This window comes from Aquila chrysaetos, chromosome 5 (genome assembly GCF_900496995.4).
Source record: "Aquila chrysaetos chrysaetos chromosome 5, bAquChr1.4, whole genome shotgun sequence".
Taxonomy (NCBI): Eukaryota; Metazoa; Chordata; class Aves; order Accipitriformes; family Accipitridae; genus Aquila; species Aquila chrysaetos.
Window position 1 is genome coordinate 73,045,692 of NC_044008.1, and position 25,917 is coordinate 73,071,608.

The window sequence follows — 25,917 nt, forward strand, 5'->3', positions numbered from 1 at the left end:
TTACTTGAGCAATCCTAAAAGCAAAACAAACTCTTGTACTTATCTGCCTTCAGCAAAAAAACATTATGGAAACCCATGGTTTGGACCATGCCTGGGAGGTTGCCAAATTCTGAAGCTACTTTCCTGTCTTGATCCAGAAGTACCAGAGAAAAGAATTCTTCATAAAAATGGCTATTTCTAATTAGTGAATTTAGGAAGCGGGAGTCAGCTTTTGTTCAGTGTTTTTTGTGACTATATAGCTTTATAGGGAGAGAAGCAATTTCTCAGATTGCTAGGATATGTTCTTTGTGAGGTCTTGAAAGTTGCCATTTTCATTCTGCATTGATTAAATACTGATAGGAATTAAAATAGTATTTCAAATTTAAATTGTAACTAAAATATACTGGGAAGAATGCAAATATTTAGAGGAGAATTAAAGGGCCTCAAAGTTTTTTGTAAGCGAGTATTTTTAGGTTATTTATGTAAGAGATCTGTTTGTCTCACTTCTGTGTGCAAATGTCTTTTAAAGTATGTGAGTACAGATACTGCCTGGTGTAATGGCAGTTGCATGGAGGAGATCTACTTGGAAATGCACAGTTTGCTTGGGGAAGTGGAAAGGAAGAGGGATAAGCAGCATGGCCGAGCAGATGAAAATGGAGAGAGGTGTGGGACCCCGTGATGTTAGACAGTTATGATCCTCTCCTGTGTACTGAGGTCGTGTTTAGTGATGCGGAAGATTTTTATACTGCAAGGTTATTCAAAGCGAACACATATACCAATGCTGATCTAGGTAAGAGATGAAGGGGAAGAGAGAGGAGGATGACGAGGGCAGCTTTTTTCTGTTGTGCGAGGATGCAGAGGCTTTCAGGTTGCGCTAGGATTGATTTCTTGCCGCATCCATTGGGGTGACAGTTGACTTTTTCTTCTGGATGATATAAGCACTGTAACTATAAGCAGCACGTGGTCACAGTTTACTATGGAATAATAATTGTTAGCTAAGATGGTCTATCATTTTAGAGGTGTCTGTGTGCTTTTTGTGGGTTTGTTAGTTGTACACTCATACAAGAATGCCGTACCCCTGCATTTCCAAATGGTGTTTTTAATGTCTGGATGCAAAATGGAAGAATGAGAAGTTTTATATGATGATTCAAGCACTCTGGTTTGATTTCACGGGGTCAGGAGTTCAGTAGGAGTAAACCACTTTTCCTCAAAGTTTTACTTTTCTTAGGAGTATCTACCCTCAGCTAATTAATGTTTGAGTATGTGTTGTTCTAAAGTAATGTTATTTACTATCATTATGTTTGGTATTTTTATGGTTGTAAGAATTGATAAAAAGTAGTCCACTTTGGGTATTTACAATTTGGTAAGTAGGAACTCTGCACCATAGAGAATATATATCATTATTTTAGGCAGATTTCTAGATGCTTTCCTGTATTTATCCAAAGAAAATCTGGTTCCTTTTTATGTAATTACTGATATTTCTTTATTCTAGAGAATAATATTCATTTTGAGGAGAAAAATAGCTCTATTGGCTATATTCTCATACTTCATCTCCTCGTTAATCCTTATTATTGCATTTTATGTAATTTTGAAAATATATAGATGGTTATCTACATCAGTGCAAAAGAAATATGCGAAATAAATAGTTTTTATAATTTAAAGTAACATTTTTTAAAATCAGACTTTGTTTTAGCTAAAATACAGTATTTTTTTTCCTTCAAATGGTAGATTCATGGCATCCGGAATGATCTTGATAAAGAAAGAGGGGATGCTCAAAAGAAAATTCGCAAACTGGAAGAGATGTTGAAGTAAGTGAATATGGAATAATCGTTGAGCCATCCCCAATGTTTTAGTCAAATTTATTAAATAAACTTATGCTTTGTCTCCTCTAACTGCCTTCCTATAATTTGTCTGGCTTATCTTCCCATTGTAAAGCTGCATCTTCAGGGTTCTAGTCAGCCATAAAAATTAAAGTAAAGCAAGAACCAAGCCACCCAAATTTGTTGACTTTCAAGTGGTAGGAATAAAACAGAATTGAAGTTAATGATGTCAGCTGGTCTTGCCCTGTCAAATAAATGAAGCTGGCTTCAATTCAGAATGGATTCATAGTAGGCAAATAATCCAAACTAAAGACTAGTTGCTTTGGACTATTTTAGAGGAAGGGATAAATTTGAAAAACGGTATTTATTTAAATTATATTTTAACTTGATTTCGTATATGATGTTTGAGATTTCTTTTTTTTTTAATATCCATAAATTACAACTTTAATGTGGATTTTTTTTCTCTTTGATACCACACTTTTTTGTGTGAACACTTGTTTTTCAAATGTAACTATGGCTTGGAGAAATGATCTGCAGCAAACAGAAGACACTTTTCATTAAGTAACTTGGAACAGCTTTTTTGCTGACTTTGTACATTAAAAAACTAATCAGAATGCAACAAGTTTTGATGTTTTCTGAGCGGAGGAGTGGTTTACATACAGCAGATGCACATGTGACAAGATAGACTCTTGTTATGCTGCTTCCATTTTTGATTATGTAAAATATTATTTCCATGGATTTCTCCAGTTTAAATTCAAAGTTATTGAAATAATTTCTAGGGAGAACAGATTATTCTGAAACAAGCCAGAAGTTATTTGCTAAAACTGCTCAGTTAATTGTTACAATGTGTCTTACCTAGGCTGATAGAGGCTTTGTGAAGATACTTCTATTCAATAAAAGTCACAGGGCTGAAGTCTGTATTCCTTTATTTCTATAATCTCGTAGGTATTTGGCATAAATAGAGACTATCTTAAATCACTACAGGCATTAATAAAAAAAATCTAGCTTTTAATCTTCAAATTCTTTACACTGACTATTATTTATAATTTTGGGGGAGATTGAATTGTTATCAACTAAACTTAATCTTTTAGTATTTTAACGTCTGATTCATTGGTAATTTAGTTGCATTAATTATCTTCCATATCTTTCAAATAAAATGTCAGATTGCACTTACGTTAATAAAATAAGTCTGACTTTACAGTCCACTGGCTGCTCAGAATTTATGCACCATGTGGGTGCTGTCAGTGCAGAGTAAACATGGTAGTGCTTCACTTCAGGCAAGTATTTATAAAGTGGGTTAGTGTGCTGTGGGTTTTGAACTTACTTTTAGTTAACAGCTCTGCACTGAGAAGCTCTTGCAGATAGCTGAGTAGGTCTTCATTTTTTTCAGATATTCCCTAGCTGTACTTAAGCTTAGGTTTAACGTTTGGGTTAGAGTAAGGATTTGAAAGATGGAAGTTTCAAGACTCCAGTTTACTGGTAGATGCGTCAGGGCCTGCAAATTAAGATGACGTTGGCAGAGGCCAGTCCCACCCTTGTACTTTGGGTGAGTGGGTCCTTTGGGCAAAACTGAGGATGGGTTAGCCTCTGGGATCGCAGAGCCCTGGAGACTGCATGACAGGTTAAAAGTATGTCTGGACTATTTCCCCTACAGCAAGTGATTAATACCTGTTCCCAGTTTTCAAAGAGTCTTCTAATATAAGCTGCTTCCACTCACATTGTAGAGTACTTTTCCCAGGTTCACTTCCATGTCCTATGGCACTCTGTTTCTGTTATGCTTTTTAAAATTTTATTTTCTTGATACAGGGTGTTGAAAATAATGTAGCGTTTTCTAATATTAAATGATATATCACTCTCCTAATTTAAAATGGAAAATGTTTTAATTTTGGAGATAGCTTACTCTAATAATGAGTCTATACTACTCTTTTGGTTGTTTTATAGCAGTGATTTGGGGTTAATTTTAAGATTAGTAATGGAATTAGTAATGCTAATAAGTAATTACTTTGTAATTGAATAGAAATAAAGATTAGCTTTCATCTGTGTTTTTGTCTGGATGGAGACAGAAGTTGGCAGAATCATCAGGGTGGATTTGTGCTCCTGAAGATTAAAAATATTGTATTTAAAGAAATATAGTGTCCTAGTCTAAGACCAGCATATATTCTGCTGGAAGGTTGTTTCAGATTTCAACTCTGGTGCAAAACCTCTGAGTCTTGCATCTGTATGTTTCTGATCATGGATCTGTTGGTACACAGGACTGTTAAGAACAGACTCACATGCCCAGTATAGAGGAACTGCTAATCCTGCAAGGCTGACTTTCTGGAAACCGAGCCATTAATTTAGTACTGATGTTTCTGGACAGTATTAAGATTTTACATGTGTGTGCTTACATACGATATATACGTAAGTAATACGTAACAAGCAGTAATATTTTTGTGTCAGAAATGGATGGCTTCCTTATGGCTTTTTTTTTTCCATTGCTGCAAAAATTAGTCCTTTTAACAATGTCTTGCTGTTAATATGAATTCATAAGATCTAATGTCTTATGTGAAGATGCTTTATTTTGCTGTATTTCTTCAACTATTTGCGGAATCAAATTAAGTAATTACAAGCTAAGGCAGACACAGTAAACCTTCAGAAAACAACCTTATCTTCCTTGAGATGGGTGATAATATAGTTCACCATCTTCAATAAAAACGATGCCTTGTGGAATTGCAGCTCAGAACCCAGTAGGTGCATCAGTGATTTCTCATAAACTACTTTGATCTGAATGCACTTTGATTCTGAAATGGCCACAGGATTCTATCTTGAGTAGCTAGTCAGCTGCAAACACATAGAAAGGGAAGTAGCAGGCATTTTAGTGGGGTTTTTTATTTTTATTATTATTATTATTATTACTATTATTTTTCCAGTAGTGTGACAGCAAACAGTGCTATTGCAGTTTCAAACATATCCACACAGATGCATAATGAAAGTGATCTGAGATGTTGTGTGGAATAGTAAAATCCACATTTCTAAAAGTATCCTTCACTTCAAAAAAATAGTGTTCCTTCACTTCAGAAAAACAGTGTTGCCAGAGTTTTAATACTGAATAGGGGCTTACATAGTTTATGGAAGGGGTTTTTTTCTTCTTCTGAAGTTTATGGTAGAAATATCTGTCAAAAACAAATCTGTTGCAAAAGAACTGCTCTAATACTCCTGACTATTGGTGGTGACTTGTAGATATAAATTTTATATTCAGTTTAGCAATGCATATCATAGGTATTGCCTAATAGCAAAAGTCACTATAAGAAGTGCTCCAAGGGTTTTTCTAGAATGTCATTTAAACTGCATTTATAGAATAACAAAGTGTTCTTGAAAAGCTTCTGTGTAATTACTTGAGGGGAAAGGTTGTTTCTCTAATCCCTTTAGTTTGGTTGCATAAAATGTGTCATGAGAGTGGGTTACAAATAGGCTAAATCTCTGCAGTTCTTACCTCTTTTATTTTAAGTAGAGGAATAGGAAATAAAGAGGTATAGTTATATTACAATTTGTCACACTACAGACCGACTTGAATACAACAGAAAAAAAATTAAGGAAAAAAATCTGTACCCACGTGTTGCTGAAGAAATTACATGGAAGAAAAAGAAAAGGTCTTGCTGTGTTTGTACAACACTGTTATCCAGAGTAGCTCTCAACATGATCAGTTGTGTCTTGCTCTGTGACATTTGGACACATATTTATTAAAAATATTTATTTTGCCACTGCTGATACTTTATCCGATTCTTTCACAATTTTAATTTACTAGGCTGTATGGAAATTCTTCCCATTTTATTGAAGAATTGAAATGTAGAAGCGTAGAAACTTGTGGCCATTTAGGGAACTGGAAACAGGCATGACCTTGATGTGGTGTAAAAATGAGCCTAGGACATGTATGTTAAAGACTCTTTGACCGTTTTTACTCTTATTTCCATTTCAGTGATTATCTTTGAAGCAACTTTGCTTACCTGATCTGCACTTGAGTAATGTTCCCAACAGTTGTATTGCAGGTGGAGGATTTATGCACTTTTCCTAAAGACCTAACAAATGGCTCTTTTCCACAATAAATAATTGTGCTAAAAAATAAAATAAATAAAAAGGAAAAAAGGAAAAAAAAAGTGCTTTCATTATGATAGAAATTATGAGGTTAGACTGTAGTATTTATCATGTACCAATAATTTTATCAAGTTTAAAATGTTTCAGTGGTTATGCTTCCTTCAGTTTGGACCTGCTCTGCACATTCTCTGTCTATGAAGATTCTTGCTGTGTCTATAAGTAGCAGGTTTTAGTAAATATCTGTCTTAACTACTAAAGAAAATTGCATCTAACTTGTTTTCATAGAAGGATGCAAACACTCTGAGCTGTTAATGCCTTAGTCAGTTTGATGTGTCAATCACAAATATTAAATTACATCTCTTCTCAACAGACGGTGCACTAAATACTGATCTCTGTTGATATTAGCACTCAAAATAAAGCAGCTGAACTCTAGGCCTCTGACTATAGAATTGTTTGAAAGCATATTGAAGGTTCTGTTTCCTTAAAAATAATACCTTTCCTTTTTTACTGTTTCTTTTGGTTCCAAAATAGCATTGTAAACTACAGACAACCATCTTCCTAGTCGTTGTGAAAATTTCAGAAATAATTATAGTAGTAATTTCATGAACCATCAGTGAGAGTGCATGTTCAATAAGGACCTTGGAGATGATAAGTATATATTATGTTCACAATTAAAATATTCAGAATTTAATGTTAGCATGGTAGTCATAGCAATGATCCCAAAGGCTTCCTGTGGAAGTATCACAGTTCTGTGCCAGGCATTATTTGCAGCCAGCAGAAGTGCATATACTTTAAGGCTGGCCTCGTTTATTTGCTGACAGAGAAACTTAGAACATTGTTGCTTGAGATCAGAGGTAAAAATCTCTCCTATGATCCAAAGAAAGAGCAGAATGGGCATGTTCATTATTGTATACTCCATCACTGTATGAGGTATAACTGCCAGCTTGACCTACATCAAGGGGGATATCAGGTGTACAGGAGGAAATGTTTGTTTTACAGCATTTAGTTTGAAGTCAATTTGTATGTTACTGGAATCAGAGAATCATTTAGGTTGGAAAAGGTGCTTAAGTTTGAGTCCTACTGTAAACCATAAAATGTATTATTAGTAATAATATATAAAAAAATCTAAAGATGAAATAGTAAAGAAGGGAGGATTTGATTGTATAAGTAAATAGTTAGAGTTACAGGTTTTCTGAAGTGTGAATGCACCTTATATTTAGAGCACCTCCATTGTAATGTGGTTTGGGTTTTGCCACTTCATTCTGGAGTCCATAATAGCTTTATGACTGCATAGATGTATAAAGTTTGTCTGTCTTGAGGTGGAGATTTTGGACTAAACTATAAACATACGTAAGAGCTGAGGCTGTTATCATCTGTCACCTGCGTGGAAGTGCAGATCCCCTTGCTGCTGTTGGCTTGTCAGGATAATGGTTGTGATGGTTCTCCCACACTGGAAATAATTATGGGATCTGATTTAATGTTTTTTGGTTTGCGTGTCTCATACACAAATGAGTATTTCATTATGCTGCTGAAATATAGCTTTTCCGAGTTCTTATTCTTCTGTTCTGTAGTGTGATTGAAGGAAACAATTTTTAAAAAGTCATGTTAGGAGAAATGAAATGAACTGTTGCCTCTACAGGTGCAGACATTGTAACTGAACATTGAAGTGTCACAGAATGTGTGCACACTGTCTACAGTTAAATGCTTTCTAACATTCTTCCTCTCAATCTTTGCCTTTTTTTTTTTTTTTTTTTTTTTTAAACCTGCCTATGGAGCCAAATCTCAGCACTTTGCAAGTGGTGGTGATACAGAGCAAATGTTTAGCAGCTGGTTTATTGAAAGTCACTTAATAAAATTGTTTGTTTACATAAGAAACTAGCAACACCTCTTGTCTCCATTGCTTCTCTACCCTTCATCTGAACTTGTTTAAAACTGTTCTGGGAAAGAAAGAGGGGCTAAACTTTCCAGAAACCAGCAAAGCTGCTTCTATGTATTAGAAAATTTGTATTTTTACAGCAGTTTGTAAAGCATGCATATACAGTTTTCACAGTATTTTGTGATTTGTTTTAGATGGTAGACCAAAACATTTCAAAGTCTTTTCAACCAAAGGCATGGTGTGAATGTGGTACATGTAGATGTTCAATAAAATACAGAAATGAAAATTATTTATGTTTATTTTCCCATATATACTTGTGTATGTGCACATTTTCTCTGGGAATCAAGGAAAAGAAGCTGATTTCTCTTTCGGGATGGTGCCGTGGAGTTTCCTCACTATAGACCTACAAAGACGTATTTCATTGCTTTTCCTTATTCCCAATATGATAGCTGTGTCAGTTCTTTATACCTCCACATGCTGAGGTATTTCTAGAGACTGTCAAGTGTGGTTCAGTGATACTAATTTATATTTTAAATTTCAATTTTTGTGTATAGTACGGTTATTACTACTACAAGGTTTTGTCTCATAGAAAGTATCTGATAGAAATGCATTTGCACTTGTATTTACTAAAACAAGTTGGAAAAATGCAGTTTTGGGAAGGAAATAACAATTATTTTTTTTTACCAGTTACTCTTCTTAAAACCTTAGTCATTTCTTATTCAAAGGGCTTCTACTTGTCATCTCTTAGGATGGTCTGCCAGTCATTTGGTTATTCTGAATCATTTGTTCCCTACCTGACATCGTCACCAGATGTATGGAGCAATGGAGCTGGAGCTCTTCTCAGGCTTGTCCTGAGGTTTTAAGCTTAGTACTGATACTTGTAAAGCCTTAGGAGAACGGCTTTGATGTCACACGTACTCAGAAGCAGAAGCTAGATTTCTTCTTGCAGAATGTACTGACACTAATTATAATTGTACTGCAACTTCAGCCTGAATCCCTGACAAAAGGGGTGCCTGGATTGCAGCTACGCAGAGGTTCAGTGCATTCCCATCTTCTCTCATTTTTACTTCCACAGGGTTTCCATCTGGTTTGGACTCGGGTGCAGGGAAATGATTTGAGTTTATGTGATCCTGTCATGCTGCCCTGAGTATTTTTGGTGTGGGTTTTTTTGGTGTTTTTTGGGGGGTTTTTTTTGTTGTTGTTGTTGTTCTGAGACTGCTTGTTAGCCTCCAGCAGGCATTCTGCCTGGTGTTTTCCACAGTTCCACCTGTGTTGGTGAAATGGGGACAAGACAAAAATGGGAACAGGGTGAGATGGTCCTTTGCAGAATCTCTGTTCTACTTTTTCCTGAAGCTATGGCTGTGTAATGACTCATTTTCCACTGTATAGTTTTCTTTGATATACAAAGAGAAGGCCTGGATTTGTTTGGTCTGAAAGTCTCTTTTTGCTTTGTTCAGAATACATAAAAATACATCAAATTTTAGCACCAGAAGTTTTATGTAAGGGTCTTCTAGTCTTTGAGATTACTAATCTCTTGCAAAATTCCCATGGTGTTTATATAGTTTTTCTTTTCTTTGTAATATCATAAAAGGGACAATGTAAAAGAAGTGAGGGTACGTAACTTTGAGATAAATAAATGGTGTACGTAATGCTTCTAAGCTAATAAAGAGGGAAACAAATAAAGGCAAGGATAGATAAAAATGTGACGATAGATGGCAGGAGATAGAATAAATACCAGTGAATATAATTTTATTTTGTTTTGCGGCTTACAGTTGCATAATTGTTGGATCCCAAGATTTAAAAAAAAAAGTTAAATTTGGACTTTTCAAAATATACAGAAATTATATTTTTAAAAAACTGTGATTTACAGTGGATTTTGACAATTTGATTATACAAAACCCTTTGAGAACTTTATTTTTAAACAGCTTCTCCTTCAGAATACTATTGTATGGATTGTATTGTATGGACTTCTTGTAGTGGTGCATGTCATAAATGCCATTGCACACAGAAAAATACAACTGCATGATAATCGTCAATACAATGATAAATAAATAAATGGAGTGACAGCTTTAACCGCAAATTGGTTTTTTTTCATTCTTTTTTGCTTTCTTGCTCCTCCAAGTTGAATCCAGATTCTGAATAACTGCTCGTTGTTGTTAATATTTTTAGGATAATTGCCTAAGTGTAGCTGTTTTCCTGTAGTTAATTCTATTTTTCCTTGAAAATGAAGTATTTGTGTGTGGAGAAATTCTTGTAGGAATGGAAAAGCTATTACTATTTAAAGCCGGAAATAATTAAAGAAATATGAGAAGGCATTGTCTTTAATTCCAAATGTTGCAATAAAGAACATTGTTAAGAGTTTATACTCGTGTTCGTTGTAGTCATCATTCTCTTTTATTAAAATGTTTAGTGTTGTCTTGTTGCAACAGTTGCAATATGATGAAAAAAGCAAACTTTGTGATTTAAAACCAGTGGTAATGTTAAGTGGCTGAAGAGTTTGGATATAATTTTACTGTTTAAAACAGGGCTGTGTGTTTTTTTTGGTGGTGATTTTTTTTTTTTTTCCCCTCCTCTAAGAATCAGTGGAAAAACAGCCAGCTGTTCTCCACTTGGTGCTCTGTTTGAGCATCTGAAACCTTTTAGAGCAAAACCAGTCAAAGTTTCCAGCATATTGTAAACATTCCTTTAGCCCCAGTGAACATGCTGACATAACCCTCACTCTAGGGGGCACAATGTAAAGTATCAACAGAGGACACAAAAATGTGGTAGCTTTATTTAATAGCCTCACTTAAAAGAAAAAATAAAGTGTTCTGTTAACTATTTACAGCCTTTCATTTTCTTTCAGCAGTTTCTCTGGAGACCTACTGGCAATAATGAAATATGTATTTAAAGGAAAGCTCCAGTTGTACGAAAAAAAGTAACAGTTGATTTTTAATCCTTGTCTATGGGACCATTATGTCCCCTAGGATGGTTATAGAGATACCATATGACAACATCTTAATGTTAGCAACTATGAAAATGCTTCGATATAATATCTAGCTGTATGAAATGAAAAGTATTGCTTTGAGGTGAACAGCATCAGTGTATCATGCACTTAGGTTACCTGCTGTAAATTGCTATTCTAATAATTAATGTAGTTAAAAGCTGTAGATTTTGACCTCATTAAGTGAATATAAAAGTAGTTAACGGAAATGTCAGACTCGTTCCCTTATTATTCCAAAAGGCTTCCCTTTCACATTAGTGCATCTTTTAGATTCAGTACAGTGTATTTCAATACTATATAGTGATGAAATGAGAAGAGCCTTCAGTTGGCTAAAGAAAATCTAACATATGATTGAATTTAATAACTGATTTTTAATAAGCATGAAGTGTTTCAGGCTGTCACCTTTTTGGGGTCAGTTAAAAACTATCTACAAAAATAGTACAGGGAATGACTTTGTTCTTTTTGTTGTTGTTGCCAGACGATTATGATTGCTAGACTTCAATTATACTTGGTAATCTTAAGTTTACTTTTTGCTTTTTATGTACTTTGTACAACTTTCCCTCAGCTTCATCAACAACACAACCAACCTTCATTGAGGAAATAAAGTTAATATTTCAAACAGTACTTTTATTGAAAAAAATAATGTGAAAATCCATGTCTACCTTACCAGCCTCTTAGAAAGAAGAAACTGATGAGCTGAGTAGATTCTCATCATTCCTCAGTATTGAGTTACTATATTGTACATTACAACATGGGTGTTATTATTCTGAATACTAAACTATAATAGTACAATTATTTTAGCCATAAAAATAGTTACCTTAAATATGTAGAATGACAGAATGAAGACTGTATCCTTGTACCTCCTTGTATAGGCGAGTGATATAGTTGCTTTTTGGATTCTTTACTTGCTTACTCAAAACTGGTATTTGGTGGTGTAGCCATCATTGTCTAAGGGTAGAATAGAAACAGGATTGGTGGGAAATAATTTATTTTATTAAAGGCTTTTTGACCCAGGATGTTTTTATCAGCACCTCTTCGAAATTATAAACCTGGCATGCTTTAAGCTGAAGTAATTAGTTAGATGTTTGATTTAGAATTCTGTATTGGAAAAATTGGAGACAGTCTTAATACTGTTATTTCATCCTCGTCATCTTTCATTTGCCATCCACTGTCGGCTCTGTCACTCATAACGCATCTTGGGCTGTTCTTTGTTAGTGTGAAGAGACTCTTCTTGCCTGGTTCTCCTCCTCTGCCTGGTGATCTCTCCCGTAGTTTGTCCTTCAGATGCTTTATTTTATTCGTCCTCCAGCTTTCTGTGCCACAGCACTGTTCTCTGATCCCTGTCTTTTCCTTCTTTGCACCTCTTCTCTGGGCATCTCATGAATCTATTTACTATCTGTGCTGCTGACTTTCTGGCCCACCTTTTAATTACAGTCTTGTCTCCTTTTATCTAAGCCATTATCTACACCTGTCTCTCTAATTCTCCCCTCCACGTTCTCCTTGTTGAGGTTTAGCTGTCATCTCAGCATGTAAAAGCCATGACTATTAATCTCTGTTCTAATCCTCTTCTCTTGATAACGGAGCCTCTGTGGCCTTTCATATATGTGCTGTATCTAAATGTTGGAGGCAGTTTCTGCAGCGTTGAGCAAAATTATAACATTTTCCTTTCCAGCCACATTTACAGCGCTTGCCCAGCCTTTTAACCCACATCTCATTCATCATTTTGCCGTTGCTGTTTTTATTCTGTTTACATAGCAGCTAGCACAACAGTACCCTGTCATTATTATAATGAGAAATAGTTATAATAATTATTAGTGTGTTTAACCAATGTCTAGCTAATTTGTGAGCCATTAATTTTGAATGTAATGCATTATTCTTCTTATTTCACAGAAGTGTGATACTACACACGTGGAATATTATTTACTCTAAATTCATTAACGGCTTTAAGTAGTGGTTTAGCTTGTTAATGTTATCTCATGATTTATTTAAAACGTAAGTATATAGTTTAAAATAATAATTGTATCGTAAATATCATTCATTGTTACAGCTTACTTGAAGGAATGCAGACCAGCTTTTTGATGTTAACGTCTCAAATTATGCAAACTGTAAACAATTTATAAGTGGATTCATGCTTTTTCTCATAAAGACGAGTTCATCTTGTACTTAAAATCAGGGAAAGAAAGATGAAATTGTTCGCTACTTTATATTTTTGGCTTTATTTCTTTGAAATGATGAAACAAGTTAGAATGCTTTCTAACAACTTCGAAATATTAAAGTGCCCAGGGACAGGATAGGGATGATGTTTTGAAGGCAATAAATATTTCAGCTTCACATTTCAGTCTTTCTTCTTCAGTCCTTTGATCTGGCTTTGGTTTAGTTATCATTCCGCTTGAATGACTTCACACTGTCTTTCTTCCTCTCCACACCAAAAAGAAGTGTTCTGCACATATTCCATATGTTTGGGCGCTCGTGTTGTAGGAGAGCCCTCGTTGTTCCTCATTGTTTGCTGGTAACCACAGCTAAGATGAGTGTATTTAGGCCCAATATGTAATTTACACAGAAAGCTGTTACTTAGCTATCACTATTTGTTAAAAATAGTAGAGCAGGAAAAGTCAAATTTTTTTGTGTGTATTTTAGAGAGTTGGTATTACTATGGAAGCATTTTTCTGTAACAATAAATAAACCAGTAACCCCTTCTTTCTACAAATACATGGTACTTTAGGCCTTAATACGTTATTTATGTAGTCTCCATTCTAGAAATTAAATTAGAGGGGGTGTTCGCTGAAGGGTTTTTTTAGTGGTTATCGCACCCAGCTAAAAAGTGGTGTCATGGATCTTGCATTTGGCTATAAATGGATAAACCGCTGCATTCATGTGGAGCCCTGCCAGTATCGGGACACCTCCACGTGAGAGTCTCTTTGGGATCAGGAGCAGGATTCTGGGTTCCCTTATATTTCCGTATACAAAATCTTATATATGTGTCCATATACTGGATGGGTACTCATGTGTCTGTAGCTTATACACAAAAGATATAGAATCACAGAATCATAGAACTTCCTGAATTATGCTTTTGCATGGGAAGATTGTGTATGTTTTGATGAAGGTTATGTTTTTAGCAACTCAGTAACGCTGTGTATTATGTTGTTTAGTGAGTTGTGCTCTCCTTTGGGAACATGCATTTATATAGGTTTTTTCAAATCTAAACCAACTATATAAATGGTGATAACTGATTTTGTTTCAACACAGATTAGTAAAAGAGTGGGTTTTTTTTGGTTTTTTTTTCTTTTGTCAACAAACAAAAAAGGAAGCTGTTTAGAAACAAACCCAGCAATGTCCTTTTTCAGGTGCCTTCCAGCAAGCGAATAGTTTGCAGTTTGGAAGGTAGTGAAGCAATTTTTCCTCAGAAGTATTAATATTTGGGGAGGAGAGGAAGGAATGGGCAAAGACTTGTGTAAGTACAGCGAATCTAAATACATAGGATCAGCGCATATATATAATGTGGGATCATCAGGGTACTCAGCAGGAGAGCCTGGCCTTTCCGAGAAGAGCTCAGCTTCATCAGCAGGACTGAAGGCTCAGCCATTACTCTGCTTTTCCCATACCTCAACCTTTTGGAGCAAGATTAATTTCTATCTACAGGCATAAACCCAAAGTCATACTAGTCTGTGATAGACTTAGACAAGAGATGAAGCCTCTCCCTCTTGTGGAGTCAATCAGAATCTAAGTTCCAGAAGCTTATTCAGTGGCAAAATGTATCCTTACCATAGAAATTCCTTGCTCTGCTTTTGTGCTCTGGTACAGTTGGGAAACGGTCTGTTTGGAGACGAGTGGATTTTCACTGCTGCCAGCAATATGTGAAAACCTGGCAAAGAATTCGCGTATTCGTGAATTAAAGCGTGGTATAATTTTTATAAGAAAACATCAGGACTTTCATGATCCAGTTATTTTTCATACCATTGAAAAGCTTTCCACGCCCAGGGAGCTTGTGTGCGGATTTGCTAACGGGATGTGAAACTCGCTGTCCACAGGAGTTGTCCACGTGTAGCTCATAGAGGTGCACACTTTGTACATGTGTATGCTTACATGCAGTCTAAAATATTTTAATTTGAGGAGGCCGAGACCAAGACAGGTGTATCTCCTGCTCTCGTTCGCTGTTGGTCAGCCCTTGCTTTTGTACAGGGAAGGGTGAGAACCCTGCGAGTGACAATGCTGGTTCATACTATGTTTGCTGGGACATCGTGGGTTTATTTAACCTCTCCTGTAAATCACTGGATTGCCCCGTGTTTTCATTAACTTGACTTGCAATGCTATAATGTCTTACTGTCTTTAGTTGTTACCTCTTGGAAGACATTTTACTAAGCAAGGAAAATATTTATGATTAAGCGTGAAGAGGAAGTATGTAAGATGTTTATATTTCCATTTATCAGTACACTTCAGAGTGCTGCTTTCTGAAATTGCAATTCTGGACTTCATAGTCAACTTTCACTGAGATGGTTTGTGCTGTGTAAGATTGCTAATTCTGTTGCTATATCCTTTATACGCTGAAACAAGGGGAATTTGCTGCTTTTTAAATTGGGGCTGAAGACTAAATTCACCCTATTTTTATACTCAAGCCGGCTAAGCTTTAGGGGATTTAAGTGATGTAATTGTATTGTATTCGGCCCCACAACTAGTCCGACTGAAAAAAATAATCTTCAAAGTGAATATTTTAGTGCTTCATGCAAGGCACATTGCTCAGTGTCTTGGGAAAAAAAAAGTAAAGCTTTTCTTATATTTGTGAACCGTGGTCCATTGTTGTACAGGTTTTCTAAGCTTCTGTACAAATCTTAACTGCACAAAAAGTAGAGAGAGCTGGCTCCCTCATCCTTAAAAAATGAAGTTTTATTCCTGCTTATAATGAGATGTTGCATTTATTCATGGGATTAAGTCCTTAAAAGAAAGGAAGGTGCATAAAACCAGGTTCCTGAAAGTTTACATCATAATATTTCAAAATAAAAGTATATTCCTCAGGAAGAAGATGCATAAATTTGGAGGCTCACTAACAGCACAAGGACTGACATCTTGTCCTTTTATGTTTAGATTTGTTGCATTTCCATCTGACCGGACCAAAAATGTTGGTCTGGTGTCTCTTGACACTTATCAGTGTGGATATGTTTGAATAAGCTTCGGGTTTTGGTTTTGTATCCAGTGTGGAGTGGAAGTATTAGATGTATTTTGTGGGGAGGGAGATTTGTTACCCAGTGCCCATAACTGAATTAAGGATCTTTGGGAGGAGAAGTTGAGGTTTTCCCCTCTCAGTGTTTCCTCCAAGGTAGCACGTGTGGATGGCGGTCCGCTGGTGAACCGTGCTGCTGCCGGGCTTTCGTCTTCTCTTTCAGGGTGTTGAGCCATCCAGAGGTCTCAGGAGATAGTTCAGCCTCTTACATATTTTCTGTGAACTGCTGGTAGGTTTTGTTGTGGGAGAGGGGAACGACATGCTCACTGTAATTCAATATCAAACAGCTCTTAACTTAAGAAGTTCTATATTCAGCAGCTCCCTAGTACGGGGGCTTCAGGGGGGTAATTGAGCCAAATGTCTTTGCAGCTAGAGCCAATGCATAACTAACTCATCAGACAGTTCATATCAGTTTTAGCCCTGGAGGCATCCTTGGTGTGCCCATTCTGCGAAATGGCTGAGGGTTTTTGTACTTGCAATTTTGATCTTTTGGATCCTTTGTAGGTAGAAATTTAAATCCTAAGTGGTCTTTTTGCCAGTTGAATTTAGACAGGGAAAAAAATGTTGATTTTGGTGGTGTTGGTTTTTTTGCTGTGTGTTTTTTTTTTTTTTTTTTTTTTATTATTGTCTCGTAACTGCATGGAGAATATGGTAACTTAGATTAATATACAGATATGCTTCCCCCTCAAAGGAGTTTAGAAAATGGAATTGCTGAGGCAGTAGAAGTAAAGCATATCTGTGTAGGTGTGATGGATGCTCTCTAGCAAATTTGAAGAAAATTTGCACACAGTCTTTTATGAACACAGAACCAAAAACCCTAAACAACTATCACCAAAAATGTGATACAGGATTTTGTTCTGTTTTGCTCCAGTTTCTGCTGGGTAAGAGAGGTATTTTCCTTCTTCTGTAGCGAAAATAGCAGTCTCCTTATGTCTCAGTTATTCCGTCAGCTATGAGTAAGGCACCAAAATAAAATATTTTTTTAAAAATCTGCATAATGAAAAAACTATAAAAGTAAACAGTAATATACTTACTTAGGACTTGTGGCATTTCTTTGATCTCTTTGCTAATAGAATTACCCTGCTCTCCTACACTGCAAACAGACGCTTTGTGAAGATGTAGGATTATGTTCTTTGTCCCATTGTCGAAGTCTGGTATGAAAACCACAGAAGAGGATGTGAATACTGTAACTTTGGGCTTGGCAGCTTCCTGACCTTTATAAAAGGCTTGCTCAGTGCTGTAATAGCTAGTTCAGTGCTGGCAAGGTGACAGACTAGATGAATTAGCTGGTCTTTTCCGTCTCTTATGTGTCAGATTCTTTGTTTTATATGGAAATAATTTCTGTCAAAATGGGAAATTTATCATGAGGTACTTCCTCTGCCTGTAAAATGAAATGTCAACCACAGGTCTGTTTGAATGTGTCTTCTGTTACAAACCACTGGTGGAGCCAGCTTTGTCCATTGATACCACCATTGTGTTCCCCTGTGTTTTAACACAAAGTCAGGCAACGCCACTGACCTGCAATAATAGCAACGTGTAGTAGAAAGCAACGCTGCCTGATTGTCTTCTATGTGAGGAATCACATCAAAATTTCTTAAATATTTAGAGGTTATCAGGTTTTTTCTCTGTGATGTGTCAATATGGTGGATGCGTCTGTTTCAGCTGTGTGTGTGTATATATATGTGCATCTATGTACGTAAAATGTTATACATGCGTTACTATTGATATACTATGATGTCTTAAGAAACCCAAACCAATTTCTATGTATGTATTGACTTTGGTATGTCAAATAGTATAGGCTGTTAATATGAAATATCTTTGCGTAAAGATTTAACATCTGTCATTACTTTAAGAGCTGAATAGATATTACAGCATTATGGGTTTCTAATAGATTAAGAAGGTACCGTATGTCACGCATTACCCTGCTTTGCATTTTGATATATGTCAAGCAGTGAATAATCCTGCATATTGTCTAGGCAAAGATGGCACTGGGATAAATTTTTTGTTTGGCTTTTTTTTAGTGGGAGAAGATGATGGTGCTAAAAGGAATTCATTTAAATATTGAGGGGGGGCAATATACTTTTAAAGGTGAGATTAAAAAAGGGGGGTTATATGGTGCGTAGTGAACCATTCAAGCCAATGCAGACTTTGAAGATGGAGGTATTGTCGTAAGCTATGAACACGGTGTTTAGGCGTGCGAAATTCAATAAGAGAAAGCGAAAATAACTCTAGCCTTCTGTTCCCTTCTTCAAAGTATTGCTAAGGGAAGTTTGGCAGAAGCTGGGACAGGAAATTGAAATCTGAATACTATTTTAAACTGATAGGGTTAAAGGCCTCTCTTTTACACTAGCACACTTGTTCTTTTATTTGATACTTGAACTCTGAAAATTTTCTGTGACTTTCTAGGGAGAAGGAGGAGCAGCTGACTCGGGTGACAGAGGTACAGAGGCTGCAGGCCCAGCAGGCAGATGCTGCCCTGGAGGAGTTTAAGCGGCAGGTGGAGCTGAACTCAGAAAAAGTCTATGCTGAAATGAAACAGCAGGTGAGAAGGTCACAATGCCAGCCTTTCTGAAACTCTGTCTCAGTAGGATAGCATATTCTGATCTTATAATGCCAGAAACATGCTTCACTTGAGAGTGCTACATCAAAATCTTTCACAATGTAGTGTCTTTGCTAGCAAGTCAAAAAGGGATGTTAGCAGTTGTTTCATCTTTCTAACAAAGCCAGAATTGTCATTGTTATAAAGATATCTGCGGTTATGATACTGATTAGGGATTTTTCAGGAGTGAGAGTATAAAGTGTTAGTTTATACACCCCTATGGAACAACGTTTGTAATTTTCCACTTAAATGTGTGTCTCTTCCTACTCTTTTCGGAACGACTGTCTTCCGTTAATGAGGTCTTGTAATCAGTTGGAGCCTAAACAGGGGCAGAGCCATTGTGGCTGCTGGCAGTCATGTGCAGAGGACAGAAAAATCCAGTTTTCTGTCCCTGAAAATTAGTAGCGGGAATTTATGTAAAAGATTTTAGTGTCTTAAATTTCTTATGGAGCAAACAATAGTTAAACTGTTGTCCCTGGGATTTTACAAATGCAGTACAATGAGTGAAATAAGGAACAAGTGACAGGTGATCAAAAAGAAGGGGTGAGAAGGGAGTATTTCCTTAACTTGCTCATGTGGTTGAAATGTCTCTACATATTTCAAGCTTGTAATTCTACCTGACCATATATTCGGTTTTCCAACCTCAACTATCATAACCAAACCTTGCTGTTGACAGCAGGATGCTGCAATTTGATATTGTAATGGATTTCTAAGGAGGTTGGCTTATAACTTAACAAATTATCTTTTTGTTGTTCTCCTGAAGTTTTTTTTCTGAATATCTTCAACAAAAGTGAGAAATTAAGTAAGGCATTGCTGATATTTTTAAGACCCGTGCAGACAGCAAATAATAGAATTTGGAAATAAAAAAGCAAGAACAAACTTATAAAAGCAAGATTTGTTCTGCAGACTAGACCCATGAGGGCAATACGACATATCCTGCAATTTTAATCTGACATTTTCTGTGCTGTGAGACTCTCCTCCAACTTCTTCACGATGTCTTAAAATAATATCTTATTTCTGCTCCAAAAGGGATATAGTCTAATTCTAGAAAGACTAATAATAGTTTCATTCACTTAAAAAAACCCCAGCAAACAAGACCATTCCAAAACAAAAAAATGTGCAGAAGAATTTGGAAAACTTGAAGTCAATCGTCATTTAAAAATGACTGCAAATTTCTTTTAGAATATTGCTGCGTTCTGGGGAATTTTGAAAATAAATTTTGCTGTACTCCAAGAATCAGCCATGGGTTTGTTGTGTCCCTACTTGCATGCTAAAATATAGAAATAGTAAATGATATTGTACGATTGAGCAGTACTGTTCTACAGGAACCAAGGTTCAAGGAAATACGTCAAAGAAACACTGCTGAAGCTGTCTTCGTAGCTTTGTCCTTTCTCATTCTTCTGCACGCACATACTCTTTAGATAAATCACCTGTTAGATTGTAACATATTGGAAAATTCTATTTTTTCTGGTTAGGTAGAATGTATTACTTACAAAACAAAAACTGTAGTAGCTATAGCAACACTGTGCTTTTAACTACACTAGAAACATTGGGCTTCCAAAACCATTTTTTGGTGTGTGGTAAAGTTAATTATGGACATAAGTAGCATGGGGTCTGGCATGTTCCGTTCTTGTAATCAATATTTGATTCATTAGTCTGGCTCTGTGGTATCTTTGCCATCTGCTTCCTATTTTGTCAAGCTTGTGATTTTTAAGGGTCACCTGATGCCCACTGATGGGCGAGTGGTACATTTTTAACTATAAGACCTGCATTTTTTCTAATAGTAACTAGCAAAAAGAGAAACAATAAATGGACTATGTCATGGTACCTTAGATCTAGTGTTTCCTGGGTTTGGCAAATGATGATCAAGAGCCCTTAGTGCGCTTGTAGGAAATCTATGAATGTGACCTAACAAATAAAGTGCAAAAGCCAGTAGAGTTAAAGCATCTTTGCATATGTTTTTACTATTTCACTTTTTAGAATGTTTTCATTCTCTTAAAAATAAAAAACCTTGAATAAAGTAATAAGATCTTTTATTTTTCTGGTTTTTATTGAGCTGAGTAAAAGACGGCTATGAACATACAACTTGAGTAAGTTTGGAGGCAGAAGAAATTATTCATAAAATATTCATTGAAGTCCCTTTTCATAATAGCAGATAGTAGCAGTGAGGTTCAAGAGCTACTGAAGGGATAACTTGTTCCTTTATTCTATTTTTCCGCTTTCTATCTGGCCAACTATTCCTAGTCCTATGTCTTCCTCTCTTGCTGCAGTATTTTCCAATAAAATGCTTTTCCCACTCTGAGTACTGCCTTTTCTCCTCTTTCCTTGCCTTAGAAGTGATGTCCAGGCTGCTTGGCAAAGAGATCTGTTGAAGACAGAGCACTCCCTTAGGCCAAACAGGATTTTGGCTTGTGTTTCAGGAATTCACGTGTTTCTTCTTTCGGTACAGCAGATGGACTTGTGGCAGCGCTGGTCCTCCTGACAGCTACACCCCTATTCTCTCTCTCTCTCTCTCTCTCTCTCTCTCTCTCTCTCTCTCTCTCTCTCTCTCTCTCTCTCTCTCGGAAGGCAGTTTATTCACTGCTTGTGTTGGGACCTAGATCTAAAAGTAATTGACGAGTACGCACTGCAGCATAGTACTGTGTGTGTATATATATAAATATATATTCCCCTGGAAACATGCCTGATGTACAGCTAACAGTTGTGCATTTGATACAAAAGCCTTTGTTAATTGAGTTATGAAATTGCTTCCTTGATGCTGTGTGCTGGAATCTGTGGGACTCATTATTCATAGGCGATGACTATCTTCAGAGAACTTTACTTGCAGCCAAATAATTCTCTTTTAAGTTATTTTACTGATTTAATGTAAACTTACTTTAAATGTGTAGTTTGTGCACTGGCTCATACATGATTTCCCTTGAATTTCCACAGGCAATCTATTTTTGAGTGAAATATATTTGAGTCTTAAATATGTCTAGAAAAATATTCACTTAATTTTGATGGGATGTTCACCACTGTTGAGTGAAAAACTGAGCCAATACTTTGTAATCAGCGAGTGGCATGGCATAGGTGATCACTGTATCCTTAAGTAACTAATAATCCTGTAGTGACTGAATATTAATTTTCACTACATACAAATAGTGTAGTTATCATTCTCAGCAGGTTATATATGCCTCTTTGATGGTTTGCAAACAACTCTAGAAACATCAGACTGTTTCAAGCTATGCCTTTTTAAAAAAAATTAAATATTCCCTTTCTTTTACCATGTAGATGGAAAAGGTTGAAGCAGATCTAAGCAGATCAAAATCGCTCCGGGAAAAGCAATCCAAAGAATTCTCCTGGCAATTGGAAGAGCTCAAGCAAAGATACGAGCAACAGGTCAGTTGGTTTGCTCCTTCAGGTGGAAGGGAGGAGGGACACCCTTTCATGCATCTTTTCCTGTTCTCGCTGTACGTTGCTGTTCTTTGTATAAAGACAAAATTTATAGGTATGCAGAGTTTACACAATGGGGGATTGAGGGGGAAGAGTCTATATAGAAAATATTTTTGTTTCCTCTTTGCAATCCTTTGTACCTCTGACACTTTCAAATTGTTTCCCAGGCTTACAGGTGGCAACACCTATTTTCATAACGGCTAGATGAAATTATTTAATGCGTTATCTGTTTTTCTTCTTGTCAAGAAACAGCGTTTTATTCTTTTTATCATTTTTAACATGGGGAGTGTTCATATGAATGCTTGTTTTGGCCCACTGATAGTGATTTTCTGTATTGTAATGTAATTCAGGGTTGGGAAATATTCAGGAAACATTTGGGTGGAGACAAGAAACTTGAGTTCAGTAGTGTTGTGAAGTGTAAAGGGAAAAAACAGAAATAGAAGTAGACAAATTATTGCATGATGTTGGCTTGAGAGCTGCGCAGCTGAAACAGTCCATCAAACACTTGCATAAGGTGGTCCTGAAAGGTTGTCATGAAACTGAAGTGGCATCTGTTTAGTCACACCTGTTAAAGCATTGAAAATTTTTTTCTGGTTACTTAATAGCAATCATACAGTTAGTCCATAAGCTTGAAGTTCTCTCTTATCAATGTTTTTGCGTGGATATAAGTTTACATTTCCACCAGGGAAATGTGATTTAATTTCTGTTTATCTTCTGTGTTGGTAAGAGGATGAAATACTGCAGTTGGCTTGTGGTACGAGATCTGCTCTGGTCTGTCTGGAAGAGGCTTTTTCAAGTAATTAAGGAACAAGATCACTTTGGTAGGTGTTGAGAGAGACCTTTGCCTGTGCTTCGGTAAAACACAATAGTGTGTTTTGTGTGTGGCTCTGAATAGAAGAGAGTTTGTTGGTTCAGATCAAAGTATTTTCCTTATCCTCACTCAGAATTGTCGACATTACTAATTGGGTTGCCATCTGACAAAGGGTGAGAAGCTGTCCTGTGTAATACTGAGATACATCTATGCAGGCGTTTTGTTCAACTGGGTGATATTATTTATGATTCTTGTATTTAATGATTCAGGAATAGTCTGGGTTGCAGAGATACTGGGGGTTTTGTTTCATGCTTGCATTAAGGGTGAGGAAGTTTGACATGTCAATTAAAGAACGTACTGGAGGGAGGACGAGGGGGAGTGTTGGGGTTAGTTGAGCATCCGGTTGAAGGTGGAATTTTTTATGGAATCTTACGTTCACATCATTTTAGTGGTATGGTTGGTTCACTTTATTCTTTATAGTTCTGATAATTTGTGGAGCATCTTTAAAGTCCAAAGTAAGCATTTATTCAAAGATTTTTTTTTCCCAGGTTTAGGAACACGATCTATACAGATAAATACCAATCTGCAGTTCGTCAGATGTTATGACATTCCTCTTCCTACCTACAAATGGTAATTTTTGCTTTCAGTGTACATGGTAAGAGTTACCAAGCCATAGGTACAATCTTCTGCCAAATACTTGCCTGGATTTGTGCACTAAAGGCAAATGATAATGCCTAGTAGTGTCACACTTTGGTTTTTATTTGCTTTCTTGTATCATCATGCCTATTATATTCAGACCTTCTGGAGACTGGACAAAAAAAACCCCAAACCAAGAAATGAATGTGATAGTTAAAACTCTTTTAGTGAATCTTTTTACATTGGTATTCTGTAACAATGTCAACATTGTGGTAAACATCAGTGAAAGCATTTTTCGCTAAGAGGAGGTGTTTACTGCTTCACTTCTATTTTATTTAAGATAGCTACTTTTTTACTCTAAGAAAGAACAGCTATACTTTATGAAACATTACTGAAACCCAAGGAAAGGGTTTCAGCACTAAACAGCTAAACAATGAGAGCCTCAGAATAATTTTTGGAAGAATTCTGTTTATGCCCTTTTAAAAAATTTATTTCTCTTCAGACTTCAATTGGAATGTTCTTTGAAAGCTTGCGAACATGAAAAATATGTGACCCTGCAGATTGCAATGGGTTATCATTGTAAACGACATTCTTTTTGTAATGTCATTTCTGCAGTACAAAGCTCCTTCAGCCCAGCTACAGAGCAATATGAGCTCAGTTCTTCCACTCTTAAAATTTCCTTTCAGCAATTCCAACTTCTGTTTCTCTGTATTACTCTCTATTTATGCTTCAGAACTTCTAAACCATTTTTAAAGCAGACTTTACCTTGCCTTGTTTTACCGCATATTTCTTTGGTTGTTACTTAGGGAGGAATAGACTGATTTAAATTGTTTAAATAGAGCAGTAACTTAGAATTGGTTGTGCATTTCAGCACGGCTCTAGCAGACTTCCAGTTGGGAAGTAGACACCCAACCAAAAAACCAGATACTTTAGCTATGTGAGAACTGTAGTAATTGCTTTGAGATGTTCTGCCTCAAGTCTCTGAATCTAATTGTCAAATGGAATTTTATACACAAAGGGAAGGCAAACTGACCTTCAGATATATTTTGTGTAGGTTGGCATGGTGAGTGGCAGAGGTAGCACTGACAGCATACTGGACAATTCAGTTGCCCGTAAATTTAATCAAGTTGGTAATGAAGAACCAAATGAACTGATGTGTTATCCAGTTCTCCAATCTGAGAAACATCTTGGAAGTGTAGGGACTTGAGAGCTGTGGTTATACCTCTCTGCTTTATATGAATGGTTGCCTGTGCTTCACAGGACCCTCCTTGAATATTGATTTCAAAGAGATATCTGGTGTGAACATGGACCATTGGTTGTGGGGCTGAAAGATTGCTCTGCCTGCAGATTGGATGTACAGATTTATTATATATTGATATTTATCCGAGATGTATATCAATAAATAACCAGATATGTATTCATATATATAATTCTTATTTTCCTTGAAAAAGAATTATGACAAAAACCATACAAAACTATGGCAGTTAATGTTTTATTAACTTTTCAAATGCATTGGAATCCATTAATAAAGCAAAGAAGAAATTTCGGATCTTGCAGTATTTGGTTTCAGCTGTCAGGTGTCACTCCTGGTTCCAGCTTCATCTGATTCAGTGCCACTTTCTTTTGAAGTATCCACTGAGAACACTGTTAGAGAGAAACTGGTGGCTTTTTTTTCTTTAAATATACTTTAGCTCAACTTTGTTCTACTTGCAGCTGTTAGATTTGAAAGTATATTTTGAAGAAAAAAATAACTCCAGCAGCACCACAGTTCCTATCTGCTGGGAGCAGCTGCTTTCGGCACTTCAAAGCCAGTGGACACCACAGCGAAGGCCTCAGCCTTTCCTGCCTTTGAAATGGTTGCAGTATCTATAGTCAGGCTTTATGGCACCGTCAGCACAGGAAAAAAGGTTGTTTGGTTTTTTGCACCCCCTCTCTTTTTTCTTTTTTTTTTTTTTTTTTTTTTCCTACTTTCTAATTACATCCTCAGTTTAGCTCAAAATACCTGGGAAGTGTTCCTGCTGAAATCATTTTCCACAAGCCCAAATGTTTGAAAGAGCACGTGCCCAAACTTTTCAATAATGGATTTTAGGCAGGCAAATTCAACAAAGTTAATGAGTTTGCTTTTTTTCCCCATATCCATGTCTGTTGGGCACTTTCTGAGAGCACGTCTCTTGGGGCGAGCCATGGTACCACGGCACAGCACTCATGGTGGAACAGGGCATCACACAGGGCCAAGTATGTACTCACCTTCATTTCAAGCAGATTTTCATAAATTGTCATGAATGGAACACTTTCAGTGAACTTTTGGAGAGCTTAATGTTTAAATGGTATTAGCTTGTCCTTTTTAAAAAAAAATACAATAATAGATCACTCTGATCACTGTTACACCCATTTTTTTGTTATAAATATTTGCTGAAGTGCTGTGACTGAGTGAATGTGAAAAAAAATGAGATGCAAGATTAGTAAGAGAGCCAAAGTCTATGAAATGTCATTTT

General features: G+C 36.3%; 1 protein-coding gene across 4 annotated transcripts in view; it reads left to right on the top strand.

Moving 5' to 3' along the window:
• The window catches only part of CEP112 (centrosomal protein 112), a 175,393-nt gene that overhangs the window by 48,968 nt on the left and 100,508 nt on the right, over positions 1 to 25,917 (top strand). For all 4 annotated transcript variants that reach the window (XM_030014876.2, XM_030014875.2, XM_030014873.2 and 1 more), the window contains 3 exons: positions 1,708 to 1,787; positions 18,351 to 18,486; positions 21,814 to 21,921. In XM_030014876.2, the coding sequence (XP_029870736.1) occupies positions 1,708 to 1,787; positions 18,351 to 18,486; positions 21,814 to 21,921 (324 nt within the window). The remainder of the gene's footprint in view (positions 1 to 1,707; positions 1,788 to 18,350; positions 18,487 to 21,813; positions 21,922 to 25,917) is intronic.